The sequence below is a fragment of the Artibeus jamaicensis genome, unplaced genomic scaffold, assembly GCF_021234435.1.
Source record: "Artibeus jamaicensis isolate MK-2021 breed Jamaican fruit bat unplaced genomic scaffold, CSHL_Jam_final contig_889, whole genome shotgun sequence".
NCBI classification, from domain to species: Eukaryota; Metazoa; Chordata; class Mammalia; order Chiroptera; family Phyllostomidae; genus Artibeus; species Artibeus jamaicensis.
The window spans coordinates 4156150-4178954 of NW_026522005.1; the positions used below are offsets into that span (position 1 = coordinate 4156150).

General features: G+C 34.8%; 1 protein-coding gene across 2 annotated transcripts in view; it reads right to left on the reverse strand.

Annotated features, from left to right (window-relative positions):
* Positions 1-901: 901 nt before the first annotated feature.
* The window catches only part of CHIC2 (cysteine rich hydrophobic domain 2), a 43509-nt gene continuing 21605 nt past the window's right edge, over positions 902-22805 (reverse strand). Inside the window, exons 2-6 of one of the 2 annotated variants that reach the window (XM_037152150.2) lie at positions 21470-21524; positions 21253-21324; positions 5479-5535; positions 5253-5312; positions 902-2291 (exon numbers count right to left, since the gene is read on the reverse strand). In XM_037152150.2, the coding sequence (XP_037008045.1) occupies positions 2241-2291; positions 5253-5312; positions 5479-5535; positions 21253-21324; positions 21470-21524 (295 nt within the window). In that variant the 3' untranslated portion in view covers positions 902-2240. Of the gene's footprint in view, positions 2292-5252; positions 5313-5478; positions 5536-21168; positions 21325-21469; positions 21525-22805 lie in introns of both variants that reach the window. The other variant, XM_037152149.2, reaches the window with a different exon arrangement.

Sequence of the window (22805 nt, forward strand, 5' to 3'; positions counted from 1 at the left end):
AAAACAGGAACAGGAGAACAATCATTGTTTCAAATATTTCTAATTTCCAGTAACACGGGTACTCAGATTCATGACCCAAGAAAGGCTAAGCCAGAGGGGTTATACTGGGAGTGACTAACGAAAACCCAAGCACAGAAGTCTGACTGCTCACTGCACAACTGGCTTCACGCCGCGTGTGAGGCACTGACGGTCCCTTTCTATAGAAAGGGACCCCTCTCCCATTAGAGACAGAAGAGTGTGCATTTCTAGGGAATCTTTAAGCAACTGACACACCTCTCAAAGGAATTAGAAAAGCTTTTTAAAATCCTACACGTAATAGTGTCAACTATGAAATTATCTTACTATTAAAATATTCTTAAGGAAATCACTAAAAATTGTAACTTATAGGAAACTAACAACGGGAGAAAAAATTATGTCTAAAAAGGAACGGTTCCTCCTATAAAGCTAATCGATACGATGCTCCACAAATTTGTCAAACTCTAGATACGGAACATGTGTTGCAGTCTGCACAGTCACACTGGCCTGCTCTTTCTGAACACCGAGGCGGACTTCGCGCTCTCCACACGGCTTTCCAGGCTGGAACCAGAGGAGCACCAGACTTCTGAGTAGCGTTACCCTTTAATCGCACTACTTCACGGTGGCCGGCCACAGCCTAGCAGTGTCTGGATTCTTTGTACCTGGAGCTCTTCAGAGGAAATGTTTTACAAATTCAAGTTGTTAAGTGTTTTAGGGGACAATGAAAACAAGTAACTCATAAAAAAATTCTAGTTTTTAAGATAGTTCCTAATGTCCGATATAGGATATAGGATAAAAAATACTGGCATTCAACTATTCAAATTTATATAGAATTACAATACTTTAGAGAAGTACAAAGAAACACTTTTTAAAAAATACAGGTATATAAATTAATGAAACTGGTATTTAAAAGATTTAATACAAGGGAAAGGGTATTGTATATAGTGGTACCAATTCTTCATACAAATAATTAAGCATAGTTTATATAATTTCAAAAGTTATTCACATTATTGCTTGATACCACAGCTGTACGGAACAAGTTCTTGACACATTAAAATTTGTATAATTTCAGGTTTATAAAAACAAAAATTTACACATAAGCCATTCAGGAAGTTTTAAAATGCATACACAAATGTACAACCAAAAGGAGAGAGAAAATATATATGTTTGTATGTATTTAAAAGAAACAAGCTGATCTGGTTCAACTTTAAATGTCACCCTCGCCATCAAAACAGTACACATGACTGGACCAAAAGCAAACTTGTAGACAGAAATAGTACTGAGTATGCCTGCCATTTCTTACTAATAATCTGTTCTAACCAGCTTACTTTTAATTCTAGAATTTTTGCCTTCTTTCAAAAACTTTTTAGAGAAGTTTTCTACAACTGTGTTAGATTGGGACAAATGTTTTCCTTAGAAATATTTTAAAGGAGTATTTCCATACCTTTGTATATAAGATTTGACAAACAATAAAAAGTAACCCAAATAAGGCCATTATTATCATCTTGATAAAAAATATACAGATTGCAATGCTACTATATTTATGATCCTGAGCTCTAGTGAACATTAGATGCATGCAAACCATCCACTGATTTGTCTATTCTAATAAAAATAATTTAATCCTGCCTTGCTACTTTTGAAGACAGAAATCCTTTCAAAACCTTTTTATAGGTCTTTGTAATGTTCAGATATTTCTGCTGTAAACAAAGCGTTAGAAACTGTATGAGAAAGGATATTTAAATTCCAAAAAGCTGTTAAAGAATCCTAATTTAAAATAACTATGTTAAATTTAAAAAGGAAGAAAAATAATACAAATAGTGTGCTTTCTAGAATTGATACGTAGAGTCTTACAAAGGTGTTTTTCTACATTAAAGAATTAATAAATAAAGAACTGTGTGTACCTTGATGATAAATAAAAGGCTGGCCACTTTTTATGCTAAGTTCAAATGTATTTTTTGATAATACAAAAAAGTAATCCTTGAATATCAGAATACATAACAGAAAAGAGCACAATAACTTAAGTATTAAACATCTGTATGAAATAACTGTTGCAAAGTTTGACAAAAATGCACACTTATAACATGCGGTTATTTAAAAAAAAAAAAACAGAAAAAAACACCACACGATTCTGTAGAACCAATGTTATGTCACCACCAGAAGAGCACCAAGCAAGGCACCATTGGAAAGACAACATACTTGGAAAGTCTCTATAAATAAAGTAAATGCTAATCTGGTCGAAAAATCGGCGTCTTTGGTAAAAATTCTATCAGGATGACCTGTAAAAAGAGAGAAAAAAGTTTTTAAAAGACTTAAACAAATTTTTATCTTAACAAAACGTCAGTTATATTCCATCACTTGAAACAACTTTGACAGTGCCTCTGACACACGGGAATACAGGCATGAATACATGAAAAAACAGAACTAGTATTTATTAAGAAATAACGACAAGTTATTTCATACTCTATGTATCTATTTAATCCCAAGAACTTTTCTATGAGGCAAGTGTTACCATCCTCACTTTACAGATGAGGAGACTGATGACTGGAGAAGGGTAACACCATGGACTGTGGAGTCACTGTTTGAACAAAGGTCTGTCTTAACTGCAAAGCCTTGCTTTCCCCACTGTACTATGTGGCCGCAGCCAACCCAACCCTTATTTCTTCAGGTTGCCACCCACGTATCTAACCAATTCAATGGGTCTTTAGGCACTAGAATTGCTCTCATTTTACTGTATCTGGATATGTAATCTCTAGATAAAGAACACTGATCCTTCATCTCTTACTTTTTTTAAAGTCTTTTTCTTAAGTTAGCAAAATTAAAGCTTAAAATTTGTTCCAAAGGACATTTTACAAAAGAAAGTAAAAGAAAACCAACAAAGACAAAATACAGTAACACAGAAAGACACAAGTTGGCCAGAGCTCATTTTTATTCCAAATTTGAACGGTGTTACATTCCAGTCAATTCTTCCCTTGTTCTAAGTCTCTATAGAATAGGTGCTAAACAAAAAAAAAAATTATCTGATTTGAACATTTCCAAGTTTGGGGAACTCATCTTTTTTTCAGAAACTATATCTAAAACTTGATGATTAAATGTGTAAACAACTTATGAGTCAACATTCAATATATACTTCCATATTTCAAACATGTCCTCAATGAAGTGGTTTACACAGTTTCAGGTCTTCAGTGTAGGCATTAAGGTAATTGTACAGTGTGTACTACATAATCAAAAGTAAAGGCTATCTTTGCCATTTCTGCATTATTTTTTTTTAAAGAATATATCCTATGAACTCTTTTCCTTCAGAAGAAATGCAGAGAAATTGGCCACTTGTCTCATTCCTTCTAAATCATACTGCCCTACCATATCTGAATAAAAGAAAAGTTGATGTCAAGTTGGTCATTTTCTAGATCGTCTCCAATATTCAGAATATAATTAAAAGAAATTACTTTCCTTTAACTAACAAAATATCTGTAAGTTAAAGAAAAGTTCAGGTCAAAGAGAAATACATGGTAAAACTGCCTTAATTCATTTGATAAGGAAGCTATATATACTGAGAAAAAAAATTTTTAATGTATTTTTTTTATCAATTAAAAAAATTTTTTACTAGTCTCCTGAACATCTTCTATGATGGTATAAAAATATAATGGCTTTAGTAGTAGTTTATCTAAAAATTTGTAATAAATGAAAGGAAACTATTTTCCAAACAAAGCACAGAGCTCATGATGTTTTGAAAGGTTAGTAAATTACTTTATTTTTAGTTAAAAAATATTTCACCTATATATATAATGAGTATATGGTATGAATGAATGACATTCATATAGCTCTATGTCAAAACAATAGCACTGGGAATAACTTTTATGTTTTCCTTTCAAATGTAAATTTAAAAATGTCCAAAAATAAATAAATCCTCAGTTTTAAGCTTAGTGTTTGGTTTATAAATAAGGCAATTATTTTTTCACAAAATGTGTTGAATCTCCTACATATCCATTCCTCCTGCCAAAATACAATACATAAACTTTCTAACCATCTATGATGAAAACACAAGACTAGAATTTTCATAGGTCACTATCAAAACAATTATTTGAATGTGTTTTTATTAGCATTGTAAAGTATCAAGTGTCTTTCTCATCATCATAAAGTAACATGTTTGATATATAAGATAATGATATACTATACATGATTTGGTTCACTGAATATAGACCTAATCTATGAAAAAAAAGACAGTTTTAAGACATCTTTTATGTTCAAGGCTAGCAATGGGATCTGACTACAATGAAAGAAAGAGGAAATACTACAAAGCACCATGATTTTATGACTAGTTCCAACTGTTTAAGCACTGTTTAAATCAATCTTTTACACACACACACACACACACACACACACAATCTATGATGGTTAAACTGTTTCAAAGAACAGAATTTGTCAGAAATGATGTGCCAGGTACTTCACAAAGGCTATGACTTTAATTTCAATTCATTCTTCCTTAGATTTTTTCATTTAATATAATAACCTTTCCATATTTAAAACACCCAAGCTCAAAACAAAATAAAAATTCATAATTTTCCATAGTATTTTGAATTTTTCAGGAGAAAAATTGTTCAAATAAATTAAGGAGTCAGTAAATTAAATACCATATTGAGTAAGTTCTAAAATTCAATGCATATGTGTGACAACTTAGATGTCTTTTAAGGAATAAACACAGAATAGGCAGAAACCTCATCTCCTACTTACTTTAAAGATAATTTTTATAAAACAATATTCTAATAACACTTTAAAAGATTCTTTAAAGGCCACTGAGGTATGGGTAGTTAAAATTTATAAAGGCTAAAGGTTTCTTAAGCTCCAATGACTTGGCTGAAAGGTTTTCTTCCACACTTGGAAACTTGATTAGCATTATATAAAAAAGCCATATCTGACTTGCTGCGTAACCAAAGTTGTGGTTATTCTTTATACAGCATCTAAAATTTCACACTCCATCAACACATGTTCAGGCTATTTTATCTTGGCAATTAATTTATTATTTTTCAGAACACAGTGAAGCCTTGTTTTCAAGTCATTCATAACTTTATAAATCAGTCTTGCACATGAAACCATGCATCTGTGAACCGTAGAAAATCTTTGCACTCAGGAGATTAAGCTCCTGACACCTTTGCTGATTAATAATCATGGAAAGAATAAGATCAGAAGCAAAATAAATGATCATTTAATAGAGAAACTCACAAAACAGCCCTTTAACTTACATATTCCATCATGTTATTCGTTTCACATTTCCTTTTGCTCAGTCTCCAGTGCAAGCACAGCTAGACAAGAAGGAGAGTAAAAGAAGAAAAATGAGCTCCATTTTATTGCAGCACACAGACTAACCCATTTGTCCACCTTTCATATTTTTAGTTCAACAAAAGCATCTGTTTCCATACTGTGCAATTCAGACCCCAACAGTACGAAGCTGCTCCCTGTGGTACTCACCTTGTGGTATAACCTATTGTTTTCCCATTCTAATAACTTCTCAATCGATCTTCGTGTCTGGAAGACAAATGAGAAAAAAGTTTACTCTTGACTGGTTTAGAAAAACTCTGTTCTGCAGCTGCTTTTTGTGTGCAAAGGAGAGAGAAACTGACTGAATATAAGGTGGCCTAGCACACTGTCAACAGTCCAGCACTAAACAGTCCCCTGAATACCAACAGTGCTCTAGTTTAATGAAGTATGCTTTGGGGTATGGGTATTATTTCTTAGCACTGCATCCTTTTTTTACTGTTCCAAACTTACTAGCCTCTGAGTTAAAACTATCAAAGTCTAAAAAGCGAATGTTGTCTACCAAATAACACAAATTTAAATACCCATTCATTTCAAAAATCTTTGCAATACTTAAATAATATGTAAGTATTAAAACAGGGCAAAATTGTATTTAAACCAACAAGAATAATAGTAAAATCAAACTCTTCATTCAACACTGTGAAAGGAACCAACTGAGAAATTTATATTTAAGAACACTTGATTTTTGTAATATACACTACGAAGCAAGCATGAAATGTTTTTGCTTGGGACTATGAATAAAAGAGAAGATAATTCATGATGCCAGGTGTTAGGATGATACTGACACAGCTGCAGGTGCAAAAAAGACAGTGCTGCCACAAGAATCAAATGCAACTCGGTGCAGCTGCGGCTTGCTCACAGGGGAAGGAAAAGGCATCCAGCACTATTAATGTGGCACAACCAAGTACTAACAAGCAAAAGTGAAAAATGCATATCAAGCAAGGACGAGCTAGGTGAGAAACTGTTAGGATCAAGCTGCTTTTAAATAGTTCAATGTTACATAATAAAAAAGCATCTACCATTATCAAGTTACCATGTTACCTTACAGCATGCTGAACATGCTAAAGACACACCACAGTCGCATGGGCACCAACTATAATTCATAACCATGAGTGAATTACCACTACTGCCTTACATTTTCCAAGCTTATGTCATAAAAATCAGAAAACCAACTAACTCTCTGGATAATAATGTGCCAATGACTAATTTAGTACATTATATTTTTGAACAGGTTTTTGGGCAAGAATTTTAAAGGAAAAAAATGTGCCCTTGTTAACAATGATCAGCAGACCTCACTTGTTTCTTTGTAAAGATAGCCTTTTAGAGGCAGCTCTCCTTTTAAATGAAAATAGGGCAGCAGTTATGGTCACACTTTTTGTTAATTTAGTTGCCAGTCAGCTCCAAATCAAAAGAAAATAAGGCTGCAGAGTATAATTAACATTCAGTTCAGTCGTTTTGTCCCTTGTCTAGCCCCCAAGCTTTGTTAAAATTGCCATCTGAATGCTGAAGGCTGTAGGGAAATCGATTTGATTCTAATCGCACCATGAAAAGAACATGATCTAACTGCTTTCAGCCCTCCGTAAATCTGTACTAGGTCTTTAGCACAATGCAACTTCCAATTTAAAAAGCACTGAATGTCTCGTCAATGACTTTGTGAAGAAAAAAGAACAAGGAACAGACATAAAAATTCCAATAGTTGTTTAAGCATTAAAGTTCATTTGCATCACAGCGAACCTGAAAAGGGCTGACCTCTCAAACCGCCTCTCAGGTCTATGAAGTTGTAGCCTTGACAAGCTCACATTGACAGAGCTCATTGACTCTGAAAGGCTACTCTATCAATGGTGAAAAATGGCAATAGGTTCTACTCTGAGCAGGCATCTGCCTGCCCACCCGCTGCTAAACCAATGGCAAAACCGATTCAAAACCTGAATCTACCTTGTAATCTTTCTTTCTAGGACCTTTTAATAATAGATTAAGATTACTATACAATTTGAGGTTTTACTTGTATTGATGGTTTAAGAGTTGAGGGGGTTGGGGGTGAAAGAACTAGGGTGGAAAGAACAAGCTTTCCAAGTCTTGTTTTATATTAAAGTACAAAAATAAAAAGGTTAACATTACATTCTGCAAAAAGAAAAAGTGTACTTACTTACCACTATCATCATTTCATACAAATTTAAAACCATGTTATATTATAATGAGAATGAATCTCATTACAAATGGATCTCATGTTGCACATGGTGCCACGTACGCACACACAAAATTTAAAAACTTTAAAATATTTACTTTAAGTAACTTAAATCAACTACCAGTATTTGAATAAAAGGTAATTATCACATATGAACCTTAAATTCCAAAGTATTTATGTAGAAACTCTGAATTTACTCTGTGCCTCTAATTAGCAGTTTAATGATAGGGTTTGGTATAATAATTGTATCTTAGAATATTTAAGAATTCAAAACCAAACAAACTCCGGTATGCCATATTATGAATAAGTATCTAAATATAAAATATTTCTACCCACTGACAGTCTGAAGTAAAAGCAGTGAATTAGCACCATCTAATCTTGCTATAAAACCTCTTTCCCACTTGACAGGTGAAAAAAAAAAACCCACTTGCACGTGCAGCTTAATTAATCATTACACTTGACATTTCAATGATTTACAGTGAGGAGCAGGTGAGAACATACAAAACCAGAAAGAAATCCTTGATCTGAGTGGAACATTTCTAGCACACTAAGGTGACAAGTATATAGACTCTAGCAGTCATTACGAAAGAGAGAGAGAGAGAGAGAAAGAGAAACTGCCACAAATTATGTGTTAGTAAAAACAAAAGCTCAAATTAAATGGGAAAAAACTTTTAACTACTAAGAATGTTTAATATTCTGCAATTACTTTTAGTTCACAAAAATCAAAATATGCTTTCAAGATTAAATACAATACCAATTTGGAAGATACTGAAAAAGATATGACACTTTAGCATATATAAAAGATATTTAAAAGCCTCTAGACATGGAAAAAACACCTTATAATTGCAGTATTCTAGAAATAAAAGTTAAGAGTTTATGTTCACAGGGTTGTCAGATACTGTTTCTAATAAAACGTAAGATTCAACACTGCCAAACTCTATAATTACTAGTGGGTAAGCAAACCTAAGCAACCTGCCCTTGATTTTTAAAAGTTTACATGAACCACTAAAATCAGTATAAGTTAAAGCAAACTAATATTCATCAGAAAAAAAGTAAGTATTGTGTCTGTCAACATGACATACCAAAACAATCTTCTCTAGGCCAGTGGATGTCTAAAAATAAGCAACCTTAATTTTTTTAAAAGAATTTGGTTCTTGTGAAAAGCACCAGACTCACAGTCATGGGAACTACAAACCTTCTATTTAGCTGAAAGAACAGAGGAAAGGGCAGTGTGAGCTTCACGGCAGTGGGCCTTAATCCTTCCAGTGCTCACACCCTAGGGGTGAGGGGACAGGTTACTGGTTCTTAAACAATTCTCACTCCTTCCGCCTTCAATGATCAATAAATCTAATTTTATCATGACTTATTATCCTTAATTAAAGGACAAAGACCACCAACTCACACCATGTATGCAAAAACAAGTTTTTTATGAGAATGACATCACACCACCAACCTGGTCTGGAAGAGTATGGCCCCCACCGGTCTCACTCATCTCAGAGCTCACTTTAATTGTTTTTCACATATTTCTTCAACACTCTGCTAATTATAGTTGTCTCCCTGGTGAACTAGTTCTAATACAGCTATTAACAAATGTTAAAGTAAACAATTAATTGAGATTCAAAACATCATTTCAATTACTAAATAGATTAAACTTGAGGAACAACAAGTAGTAGCAACAGAAGGATAGTGATTTTGGCTTCAATTTCTATCAGCTTTAGTTCTTATTAAATTTTGGGTAGAATTGTGAAAAATAAGTCAAAACATGAAAACTGCAAGAGAAGTAAATGGCCTGGGTAATTCACAAAGTAGCTAAATAAATAATGATTAATCAACAATTAATATTAGGTATAGTATTTATGAATCGATTACAAATAGTAAGTTACAACTGAAAATGAGTTTTCTAAAAATACAAATTTGACTTACTATGAAAAAGCATTTTTATAATTTTTCCTAAATCTCATAACTTTCTAAGAAATATGTATTATTCCCTATAAATAAATTATGTGCAATTAGATATAAATAAGTCTTGTAGGGGAGTAAGGAATCTTTTTAAAATTTTTGAAACATATTACCCCCCTACTTTATTACCACTGGTACTTACAGTATACTCATGACCAATAACTCATTTATTTACAATCAATTGTTTGAAAAAGTGGGTTTTCAAAGATGTGGTATTCTAAAGCTGATAATAAAATCAATGAGAATTTCATGGATTTTAAAGTACATAAAGCCAAAGGGGAAAAAATATGGATGCTGTAACAAAATTTCTCTGAAATTCCCCCCCAAAATAGCATCCTCATCAGTTTTTAGAACATAAAGATGCTATGTTAACAATATATATAAATAAAATATCTCAATAAAGTACAAACATTAAGCTATTTAAACTTAAAATTTACTTGAATAGGTTTTATTCCTAACATCACAGAATGTCAAAGTGCAGTTTCAAATGTTTAATTTCTTATTTAAAACAAGTTTTAAATTTAAACTCCCAAATTATAATGCATTAAACTTTAACAAGAATAATGCTTTGAATGTATTTGTAATCTTATGTTTTAAGTATTTTTCAAATAGGAACTACACTTATCTTTGGATATCTGTACAAATTCAAATTACTAACATAAGTGAAATAAAAAGGTTCTTTGTTATAAGTCACTAGAAGGAAACCATATAAAATTTTTAATGAATTATTTTAACTTAAGAGAAAATTACTTGATGCACTGTTTATTCTGGAATAACATGTCTTACATTTGAGTTATGTGCAGAAAATTAAACAGTATATCTCAGTCTTAGTATTATAATACATAAAAAATATGAACTCAAAAAAGATAAACCAGCAAATGATCAGATTACTCAAAAGGATTTCTAAACAAATTTCCTTGTATTTAAAGGCTCCTTTTAGCAGCCAAAACACACAATGGAGAAAAGAACGCCTTTTCAATAAATGGTGTTGGGAAAACTGGAAAGCCACATGCAAAAGAATGAAACTAGATTACAGTTTGTCCCCACATACAAAAATTAATTCAAAATGGATCAAAGACCTAAATGTAAGATCTGAGATAATAAATTATAGGAAAACAAGACACTAAGCTTATAAACCTTGGTTGTAAAGAACATTTTATGAATTTGACCCCAAAGGCAAAGGAAGTAAAGGCAAAAATAAATAAATGAGACTATATCAAACTAAAAAGCTTCTGCACAGCAAAAGAAACCAACAACAAAACAAAAAGACATGATATTTGCAAACAAGGGGTTAATATCCAAAATATACAAAGAACTTATACCACACAACACCAAACAAACAACCCAATTAAAAAATGGGCAGAGGCCCTGAACAGACACTTCTCCCAAGAAGATAAATAAACATCCAACAGATACATAAAAAGATGCTCAACTTCACTGCTATTAGGGAAATGCAAATCAAAACTACAATGAGGTGAGTGATACCTCATACCAGATAGAATGGCTATTATCAACAAGACAAGTATTGGAGAGGCTGTGGAGGAAAGGAACCCACATTCACTGCTGGTGGGAATGTAAACTGGTACAGCCACTACGGAAACAGTAAGGCAATTCCTCCAACAATTAAGAATAGCCTCAACTGGTGTGGCTCAGTGGATTGGATACTGTTCTGCAAACCAGAAGATCACCGGTTCTATTTCTGGTCAGGGCACATGCCTGGGTTGTGCCACCGGGCCCTGGACTGGAGGCCTGTGAGAGGTTACCAATCAATGTATCTCTCCCACAATGAGTTCCTCTCCCTCTCTCTTCCTTCCTGTCCTTCTAAAAATAAATAAATAAAATCTTAAGGAAAAAAAAAAAGAATAGAGTTACTGTGTAACACAGTAATCCCTCTCCTGGCTATTTACCTGAAAAACTCAAAGAGATTTAGTCACAAAGAAAAACTTATTCTCAAAGATATATGAGGTCTGTCCAGAACGTATCCAGCCACATAACATGAAAAATAAAGAAGACATTTGTTGAAGAAGATACAAGGTACAAGAAACTCTGTATGCAGGACAATGACACCTCAATCCCCTTCAAAGGGGACCTCACACGGTTCACCCAATCACCACAGCTGCTCCATCGTATTTTCCTGAATCTCACCAATGGTCCACAATCTCTTCCCTTTCAAAAGTGATTTTAGTTTTGGGAAAATCCAGAAATTGCAGAGTGCCAAAACTGGGCCATAGTGGGGCTGAGTCACCTGGGTGATTTGATATTTCACAAAAAACTCTACACAAGATATAATGTATGAGTGGGCATGTTGTTGTGATGAAGCTGCAAATCACCAGTTGCCCATACCTGCAGCTGTTTTCATCGTACTGAATCTCTCCACCAATGAAGAACAGTGAAGTAGTACTCTTTATTAATTGTTTGGCCTGGAGGGGCACACACATGATGGGCAACAACTTCCCAATAAAAAAATGCAATTAACATGGTCTTGATCTTGCTGCAACTTTGCCACTCTTCTTTGGTCATGGAAAACCAGGTGACTTCCTTTGGGACAAGTGGGCCTTCATTTCTAGATCATAACTGGGGACCCACCACTCATCTCCAGTTATGACCTTCTAGAGGAAATCTGGTTCAATGGTAGCAGTTTGAATCAAGTCATTAGCAACTGCAGCACAATGTTCCTTCCGCTCTGGTAGCAGAAGCCGTGGAATAAATTCTGCAACATATTTCATGCCAAGATCCTATGTCAATGTCTCACAGTAGTTTCTGGAATCCCCACATCAGCTTTTAATTCTCACACTGCCAGTCACCAATCTTTGTTCATTGCAGCCCATACACGTTTAACATTCTCAGGTGTTCTGCTTGTTGCAGGCCCTCCAGAACATGAAAGTACTTTCAACAGATTCTCGACCACCTTTGAAGAATCTATGGCACATTTTCATTTGCACTGTACTCATTGCATTATCCTCAACAGCCTTCTGAATCATCTAAATAGCTTCTGCGGGGGAAAGTTCAAGCTTAACACAAAATCTGATGCACATTTGTTGCTCTACCTGCTCAGTCATTTTGAATGCGATGGCCACACAGTACACGTAATCGCACAATGGGTCTACAGGCCCCACTGACTAGTACAGTGAAGTCATCATTGTTCATGCATGAAAATTCCAGTCCACTCTCCTTGGCTGCCAGGTTATATCCACTTCACACAAACTGTTCTTGTTACATTAACAATAGCTGAACTTTTTCTGGACAGACCTGGTTATATGTGTCCCTGTGTTCACTGCAGCATTATTCATGGTGGCCAAGACATGGAAATGACTAAAGTGTCCTTAGTTAGATGACTGGATGAAGATGTGGTACACGTATACAATGGAATACTATTTAGTCATAAGGAAAGATGAAATACTGCCATTTGTGACAGCATGGATGGACCTTGAGAATATTATGCTAAATGAAACAAGTCAGAAAAAGCTAAGACCCATATGATTTCACTCATATCTGGAAAACAAAACTGAAACTCACAAACACAGACAACAGTATGGTGGTTCCCAGAGAGAAGTGAATTGGAGGGTAGTAAAAGTTAAGGGTGATGGAAATATTTGGTGTACAAATATATGGTGATGGAAAATTATTTGACTTGGGCAGTAGGCACACAATGCAATATAAAGATCATGTGTCATAGAAATGTACACTTGAAACCTATATGATCACCCCAATAAATTTAATTAAAAATGAATGAAAATACACGTACAGTAATCAAAAAAGACTTGTAAAAATTTTATGTGGACATTAATTTTTTAATAACCTAGAGAAACTAAAACATATACCCCAAAGTATCATTAGAGTAACGCTTTTAGTAGTTTGTTAATAGTTTTAGATGATATAAGCTATACATTATGTATATCAAAAAAACCTCTTGGTACTAAGCAGTGATTTATAGGTAAAATCTTAAATAAGAGATGCTCAAATACAATTTCATAAAGAGCTTAGGACCTGAGCTACTGCTTAACTTTCTTAGGTTACTCTGTACTTTATGAATGATGAAAAAGTCACACTGCACAAATATAAAATGTTGCACACAATTTTTAAGGGTATTATCCACTAATCTCTGATAAAATTTCAGAAAATACTGGTAACATCTCAAAAAACTAAAACCGAGTTTCAATTAACAGCAGAATACTAGAAACACTGTTCATAAGACAAATGAATTTCAGCTAACACAATCAAAAGTATTACTACCAGGGATGTTGAAAAACCATTAATACATAATTACACAAGGAAGGATCGCTGGTTTGGATAAACAGTGATTTATCCAGGCGGGGGGGGGGGGATACCTACTGATTGATTATAATGGACAACTGGAAAAACAACAAGGGTAAAGGAACAGTACCTGTTGATCCTCACTTTTGGTCTGACCCCATGCTAGATGTCTTTCCTTTGTTACCTTATTTAATCTTCCCAAGAAACTTGTAAGGGAACTTGTTATTTCTTGCCTTTTACATACGTTAACTACAGCTTAGAGTGGTTAAGAAACTTAAAGCTACACTTCGAAATGATGGAGCTGAGATTTAAAGCCAGGATTGTATGGTCTTTAATATCATGTTCAGTCCATTATCCCGCAGAGCTATGACTTTGTAAAGGATTTGAAACTTGTTGAAGAATATGTGTATGACATTCAAAATACCAACTAAGCCGTCCTCCTGGAACAAACAAATTTACTCTAAAACTAGTATATACCCTAAAACTAAATTTTTCCCAGCTCTAATATTCCGTGGTTCTAAGGTCCGGAAATAACCACTCTACTCTATTCTGCAGTCTCAATGAGATTTATCCAAAAGGTATTTTATTGATTATACCTTGCCTCGTGCAGTAATGCATGACTTGAGGTGTATTTCTATTTTATAGGTTAAGTACACAGGCTTCCAGAAGTTAAATGGTCTGCCCAATGTCACAGAACCGGGGAGGGTAATGCAAGGATTCAAATTCAGATCTTCACACTTTAAACCCAATGCTTTTCTCACTCTCATTCAGCAATTACATTATTTTTACTTCCATCTTCATTGAGTGGTATCAGTTTACAAATCCTTCCATTTGATAAAATATCCTTACAAAATGTTCTAACAATATAATTTTATTGTATTTTTTTAAAGATTTTATTTATTTATTTTTAGAGAGGAGAAGGGAGGGAGAAAGAGAGGGAGAGAAACATCAATACGTGTTTGCCTCTTGCACGCGCCCAACTGGCCTGCAATCCAGGCATGTGCCCTGACTGGGAATCGAACCAGCAATCCTTTGGTTTGCAGACCGGTATTCAATTCACTGAGCCACACCAGCCAGGGCAACAATACAACTTTCAATGTGAAGTTTCAAACAAAACTTTAAAAAAACAGATAGAAAATATCAATCTTTCCCTCCAAACGTATGGAAAAAACGGCATAAGTCTTCACATAAAGTAAATTGGAGACATATACTTCTAGATACAATGTAGTAATGAGTGTAAGGCTAACACTCCCACTACAAATAGAAATGGATAAAGTAAAGGAGAAGAAAATCCACATTATTTTAAGAACATCAGAAAACTCCAGAAGCAACAAGGACCAAATGAAATAAAATTCAAAGATGGAAAGAGCCCTTCCTAAATCATTTGATGATTACTGGCCATTTTCTTTCTTTGTTGACCGTCGGTGTAGGAAGAAAGGGAAATCAGTACTTTCTGCAGGTTGTGCAGGCTGGCTCAATGGACTAAAAACTAGTTGTGCCCTAAAATGCGAAGTCAGTTTTCTCTAAAGGCATTACTGAGTTCTGCAGCAGCACGGAAGGATGGAGGACCAGCCAGAAAGGCAGAGAAAAATTAGTCACAGTCTATCACTGCTTAGGAGACAAAATTCTGGTGGGGGAGGTGGATCTGCATCAAATACATGACTGGTCTCCCCCTCAAGACACTTGAGCCTGCACGGAATGGAGGGCTAAAAAGCCTTCTAAACTCAACATATGCTAAGGGCACAACTTTCAGGGTAGAGGAAACAAAGACCAGACGACTTGAATCTTTCTAAACTTGCAACCCAGCCCAACCCAGCTCAATCTCATACTACACCGAGGTGACCATTCCCCTCGTGCTATCTCCCTTAGAGCAAGAAGATGAGACCCTTGATTGGGGTAGATTTCATCTGGAGCTTCTACTTCATTTTGTGTGTAATATCTACCGTAAATTTTTTGAAGGGGTTTTTCCTTTTAGAAATTTTAAAAAAAATTTTATTTATTTATCTGTAGAGAGGAAGGGAAGGAGAGAAGGAGAGAAATGTCAGTGTAGGGTTGCCTCTCCTGAGTCCCCTGCTGGGAAATGGCCTGCAACCCAGGCATGTGCCCTGACTGGGAACCAAACCGCAATCGTGTGGTTCGCAGGCCCGCACTCAATCCACTGAGCTACACCAGTCAGGGCTTTTTTTGAAGTTTAAGGAGCAGGAAAATATGACCAATAACCCATGACCAAAAAACCTCACAGACACATATCCACAGATAATCCAGATCTCATTGTTAGCAGACAGGATCTTAAATTAACTATGATTAATATGTTCAATAAAATAAAGAAAAAAGACAAACAAAAGGGGTGAAAAGAATTTCAGAAGAAAACTGGACTCAATAAATTAAATTCTAAAATATAAAATATCAAATGGATATTCTAGAACTGAAGAATATAGTATCTTAAATCAAGAACTCACTGGATTAACAGCAGGGTGAACACTGATGAAGTTAGGCAAATCTTTCTACAAACCACCACAATACTATCTTCTAAATATTCAGAGACAATGAATTTCAGCTAGTTCTTGGAAAACACATTTTCAAAGAAGTCTAAAATATCTTTCAAGTCCCAGTGACACCTCTGCACATTTAAGGCTCAAAGTTTACACTCTTTTGAGTATCTTCTTTTATGGTGAGAATTAACTTTTTTTTCCAATTAAAAACAAATTGTCAGGCCCTGCCCAGTGTGGCTCAGTTGGTTGGAGCATCATCACATAAACCAAAAGGTTGTGGATTCAGTTCCTGGTCAGGGCACATGCCTAGGTTGTAGGTTAGGGGGCACACAAAAGGCAACAACTGACTGATGTTTCTCTCTCACACTGATGTTTCTCTCCCTTTCTCTCTCCCACCCTTTCCCTCTCTCTAAAATCAACATGCATGTCCTTGGGAGAGGACAAAAAATAAAAATAAAACAATAAAAAAAACAAATGGTCAGTGTCATTCACACTAAGCACTGTAATTAATTTCACTTATGTAAAAACCAGTTTCCCAAATTTCAAGCCTAAAATATTCTTTAAAATGAAATAATAATAAATATATTCTTCTGGTTATGAGAAATCTTTAACATGAAACCCCTTTTTCAAAGAGGTTAAACCTATGTCTTTATCCCGCATTTTATAACACGGGAGATACTGAGGAAGAGGCAAGAAACCACGAAGTAAATACCCAGGATTAGATATAGAAAGCCCAACTCTACTTTCAATAAGAATCCCAGTCCCTCGCCCACTGCCTTAACTCATTGTATGGCATTCTCAATCTCTCTTAAGAGAGATTCAAGTTTCAAGTTTCAAATTTCAAGAAAGGATGTAAATATTAAGAAAAAACTCTAACCCTGATCTTTTCCGTTTGGATTCTCAACCCCTTACTATACCCCAAACAAAGTAATTCACAATTATTGAATAACTAAACTTGAGACTGACAGAAAAGAGATCCAAAAGAAAATCTAGGAATACACCGACTTAAAGCAAAAGAAATGCAGTCAAAAAAAAAAAAAGAAAGAAAGAAAGAAATGCAGTCAGACTGGATATAGGCCCTTTTCATCCAAGGGCTTTTAGCTTTTCAAAAGCTAAATAGCAATTACCTTAAAAAAAAACAAAAACCTTGGAGAAACCCTTGCCTCCTCAAAAACAACTAAAATATCTTTATGAAAATACATTACTAAAATGTTAATACTTTAGGTTTGGAATTAAAATCAACATCAAGAACTTCTTAAAGCTTGGAAACACGGATGTTTTGTACACCTACACAACTCAGTTTTCAAAGGATTACATATTTTCAAAGCTGGAATCTATCTGAGGGATCAGTTAGCCAAACCTTTCTCAGACTAAAAGAAAAAGAAAGGGGACTTTCAGCCAAGATGGCGGTGTAGGTAGATACACTTTGCCTCCTCACACAATGAAAAGGAGAACAAATTGAAAAACAAAAAAATAATCAGAACTGCCATAAAATTGAACTATATAAGAGTCTGACAACCAAGGACTTAAAGAAGAAACATTCATCTGTATCAGCAATGTGGGTTGCCCTGCCCTGGCGAATACCTAAGACTCCACCCCACGCAACATAACAGAAGCACCAAAATGAAACAATATGGCCCAGAGGAAAGAACAGATCAAAGCTCCAGAAAAAATACAACTAAGTGATGAAGAGATAGCCAACCTCTCAGATGCACAGTTCAAAACACTGGTAATCAGGATGCTCACGGAAGTGGTTGAGAATTGTCACAAAATTGAGGAAAAAAGTGAAGGCTATGCAAAGTGAAATAAAGAAAAATATACAGAAACCAACAGTGAAGAAAGGGAAGGAAACCAGGACTCAAATCAATAATTTTGAGAATAAGAAAGAAATAAACATTCAACCAAAACAGAATGAAGAAACAAGATTCAAAAAAATGAGGAGAGGCTTAGGAACCTCCAGGACAACTTTAAACATTCCAACATCCAAATCATAGGGGTGCCAGAAGGAGAATAGGAAGAACAAGAAATTGAAAACTTATTTGAAAAAATAATGAAGGAGAACTTCCCTGATCTGGCAAAGGAAACAGACTTCCAGGAAATCCAGGAAGCTCAGAGTCCCAAAGAAGTTGACCCCAAGAAAGCAAACACCAAGGCACTACCCAAGATTAAAGAGAAGGATAGACTCTTAAAAGCAGCAAGAGAAAAGGAGACAGTTACCTACAAAGGAGTTCCCAAAAGACTATAAGCTGATTTCTCAAAAGAGACCTTGCAGGCAAGAAGGGGCTGGAAAGAAGTATTCCAAGTCATGAAATCCAAAGGCCTACATCCAAGAGTGCTCTATGAGCAAAGCTATCATTTAAAATGGAAGAGCAGATAGAGTGCTTCCTAGATAAGGTCAAGTTAAAGGAGTTCATCATCACCAAGCCCTTATTATATGAAATGTTAAAGGGACTTATCTAAGGAAAAAAAAGATGATAAAAAATATGAACAGTACCAATGACAACAAATTCACAACTATCAACAACTGAACCTAAATAAAAAAACAAAACCAGCCCTGGCTGGTATAGCTCAGTGGATTGAGCACAGGCCTGCAAACCAGAGGATCGCAGTTCGATTCACAGTCAGGGCACATGCCTGGGTTGCAGGCCAGTTCCCAGCAGGGGATGCACAAGAGGCAACCATACATTGATATTTCTCTCCCTCTCTCCTTCCCTTCTCCTCTAAGGATAAATAAATAAAATCTTAAAAAAAAAACCTCAGCAAACAACTACAACAGGAACAGATTCACAGAAATGGAGATCACACGGAGGGTTATCAGTGGGGACGGGAAGGGAGGAGAATGGGGTAAAGGTACAGGGAATAAGAAGCATAAATGGTGGGTACAAAATAGACAGGAAGAGGTTAAGAATAGTACAGGAAACAAAGAAGCCAAAGAATTTATATGTACGACCCAGGGATATGGATTAAGGGCTGGGGGGAATGCTAGTGGGAAGGGGGATGCAGGGTGGGGGAGAATAAAGGGGAGAAAAAAATGTGACAACTATAATACCGTAATCTATAATATGTATTTTTCAAACAATTAAGTTTACTTTTTATTTTCTCAATGCTATACCGTGCACACATTGCAATATCTTACTTAATCATTTAAAAAGTAAAAAACAAGAGGATCTCAGATGGTCAGTGGATAAAAGCACTCTGGTTCATTTATACAATGTAATACCACTTGGCCATAAAAAGGAAGGAAATCTTACCTTTTATGACAGCATGGATGGACCTGGAGAATATTATGCTAAGTGAAATAAGTCAGTCAGAGAAAGACAAATACCATGCGATTTCACTTACATGTGAAATCTAATGAACAAAATAAACTAACAAACAAAATAAAAAACAGACTCATAGATACAGAGAACGAACTGACAGCTAGGGGCGGGAGTGCTGGGAGCTGGCTAGGAAAAGTAAAGTGATTAAGTAAAAAAGAGACAAACAAAATAGAACCTGTAGATACAGAAAACAGTATGGTGATTAGAGAAGGAAAGGGCGGGAGGCAGAAGAGGGCAGAGGGGAACAAATGCTGATGGAAGGAGACCTGACTTAGGTAGGTGGTGATCATACATGCATTATAGTATAGAGATGATGTTTTCATAGAATTGTACAGTTGAAACTATAATTTTATTAACCAATGTCATCCCAATAAATTCAATAAAAATTTGTTTTAAAAAGTACAAAACAGAGGATCTCAAATGATTCGTCGTGTTTATTTGACAGAAAATTAGTAACCAAGTGAGATATAGTAGTACAAATAGAAACAGCCAAACATTTGGAAAAAGTGGGGGTGGGGGCATCTATACTTAAGAGCTGCAAATTCAACTATAAATCCAGTAAAAACCAGAAATTTAAAAAAATGCTTTAATCTGACAATTATCTGGTGAGAAGTATTGGGGAGAAAAGGGGCATAGGCATTAATCCCTTTCCTACACTACAAAGTACTAGTGCAAAATACTTTCAGTAGAAATACCTTACTTTACAACAAAAACTGAGGAGCAAACAGATTTTGCTTTTCTACATTGTCTTTTCTTGCTTGTCTACAAGTAATGTCCTATCATTACTTGATGACAAAATGAGGTGTAGCCATCAGTACCATTCATTCAATTTTAACTTAACGGTAGTTCATTTTTATATATATATAATGACCATAATTTTTAAAAACTTAACAAAAATGTAATACATTCAACCTATACTAATTTTTCATATCTCTCCAACAACTTAGGAATTTAATTATAAGCAATCAAAATAACAACTCTTTAGACAATTTTTTCTGATTACTTAATCACTATGTACTCATCACAGGAAACTTGTAAAATACAAAAGGAAAAAAACAGAATTACCCATAATCTTACAATTATAAATAATTGTAATCATTTAATTTCTTCCACGGGTATTATCTTACATATTAGTAATAATGCTATTAATCAATATTTATTAGACACTTACTTTGAGCTATTTAGCTAAGAGCTTTCCAAATACTAATTCATTTTACTCTTACAACAACCCTATGTAAGTGCATAGGCAAATGTTGCCATTTTTCAAACATATCCCAAGAGTTAAAGAGGTTAAGAAACATGCCCGATGTCAAAGACAAGCGCACGGCCACACCCAGTATTCTAGATCACTACCCTCTACCACCACCGATGTGCACGTGTGTGTATAGAGAATGCTGTGTTCTACTCCACTCTCAAGTATGACATGAAAATTGTAAGTACAATTTTTAGATGGCTACTTAATATAAACAGCATGTAAACATAGCATAATGTAGTTAATCTTTTGCTGGATCAGATTATTTATGTATACTGTTAAGGATACTGTGACTCATTCAATATAAAAAATAGAAATAGATAAATACAAGGCTTGCTTGTCAACTTCTAAATTTAAGTTAAAATATATAATTCAACTTACTCTTTTACTGAGACAAATAACTGGCCACATGCTGCAACCTAATGTGCAGCAGCAACAAAGGCAGCCACAAAGGAGCCAACGTACATTAACAGGAAGGTTCTTCTTAAGACAACTGTTAACTCTGTTGATGCTGGCTTTAAATTCTTCAGGAGCTACCTAAGGAAAAAATTAAAGAAAAAAAAACCCATAATATTAATGTCAATAAACATGCATCATCAGCATAAATTTTTCCTAATTTGTTAGAAAAAGACTTTAGTTTTGAGGTGTATAAACAGCAGCTAAATAATTAACAGACACTCACTTTTCCAGTTAATGAAGAAGGGAATTCTGATTCGAACTTGTTGCTTAGTCCAAATCTATTTTAAGAAGGAGAAAAATGTTACTGTGTGTCACTGGTGCACAAAATAGACCATTTAATTTAATCAAGGATCAAGTAAATAGCAACTTCATATACAGAATAACAAAGGAAGTCTGAGACGCAAAAATACTGTAATCAGCAATTTATGAAATGCAACCAGCAGTTTTAGCAAATGAATCAAAACTTTTGTATAACAGGCTAAGACTGACTTCTTTGGTATTCTCTTTGGGAGCCAAATATTAATGTAATGAAAAGCAACACATTGTTCAATTTTGTCAAAATTAAGGTTCTTCCAACTAAGTTACAGAAAGCTAAAATCTCTATCAATTTTTAGGTCAAGAGCATTTGTTAACACTCTACAGCAGTAACAAGTCTAAAATGCAAATTGTTTAGTTAGCATTTTCTGAGATCTAAACTGCTATTATAGCCAGAGAATGCTAAAACACCTGGAATAATGTGGTAGCTGACCTGGTTACTAAAATTTCCAAATTTAAAAAATTGTGCTATATAGACCCCCAAAGAAATGAAACCAAGGTAGTACATCTTAATATCTTTAAGGGTTTAAATGTCTGCTAGGATCATGAGAATTGATTGGGCATAAGACTATTTCTTTTTCTTTTCTATTTTTTTATTGTTCAATTACAGTTGTCCCCCTTTTTTCCTCATTACTCTCCCCTATCCCCCCACCCCCTATTGTCTTCACATAAGTTATTAGGAAAGAATAACAGACACACTGGTAATAGCAGATAACTCTGAAAATCAAAATTGAGATTCTTAAATGTGATGTCTTTGGTTGGATCCTAGAGACACCAGGTCCAGCAGGTTACTGTCAAGCTAGACTGCAGACCCAATTTCGACAGATTGTGTAACTTCTATTCCAAATTTTTAACTTGGAAAACCAAATTTCTATGCAATATTTTCTATCTTTAAAACACTGCAAAAGTCAGCTCTGGCTGGTGCAGCTCACCGGATTGAGTGCTGACCTGCAAACCAAAGAGTTGCTGGTTCGATTCCCAGTCAGGGCACCTGCCTGGGTTGCAAGCCAAGTCCCTGGTGGGGGGCATGCAAGATGCAACCACACATTGATGTTTCCCTCCCTTTCTTTCTCCCTCCTTTCTCCTCTCTCTAAAAAATATATATATATTTTAAATATATATATATTTAAGAAAATAAAACACTGTAGAAGTCTAATAAAACACTTCTGAGGGTCAGGTTGTTGTTTGAATCATGATGTAGACTTCCCTACCTGTAGATGATGGTATCTGAGACCATTCGTCAT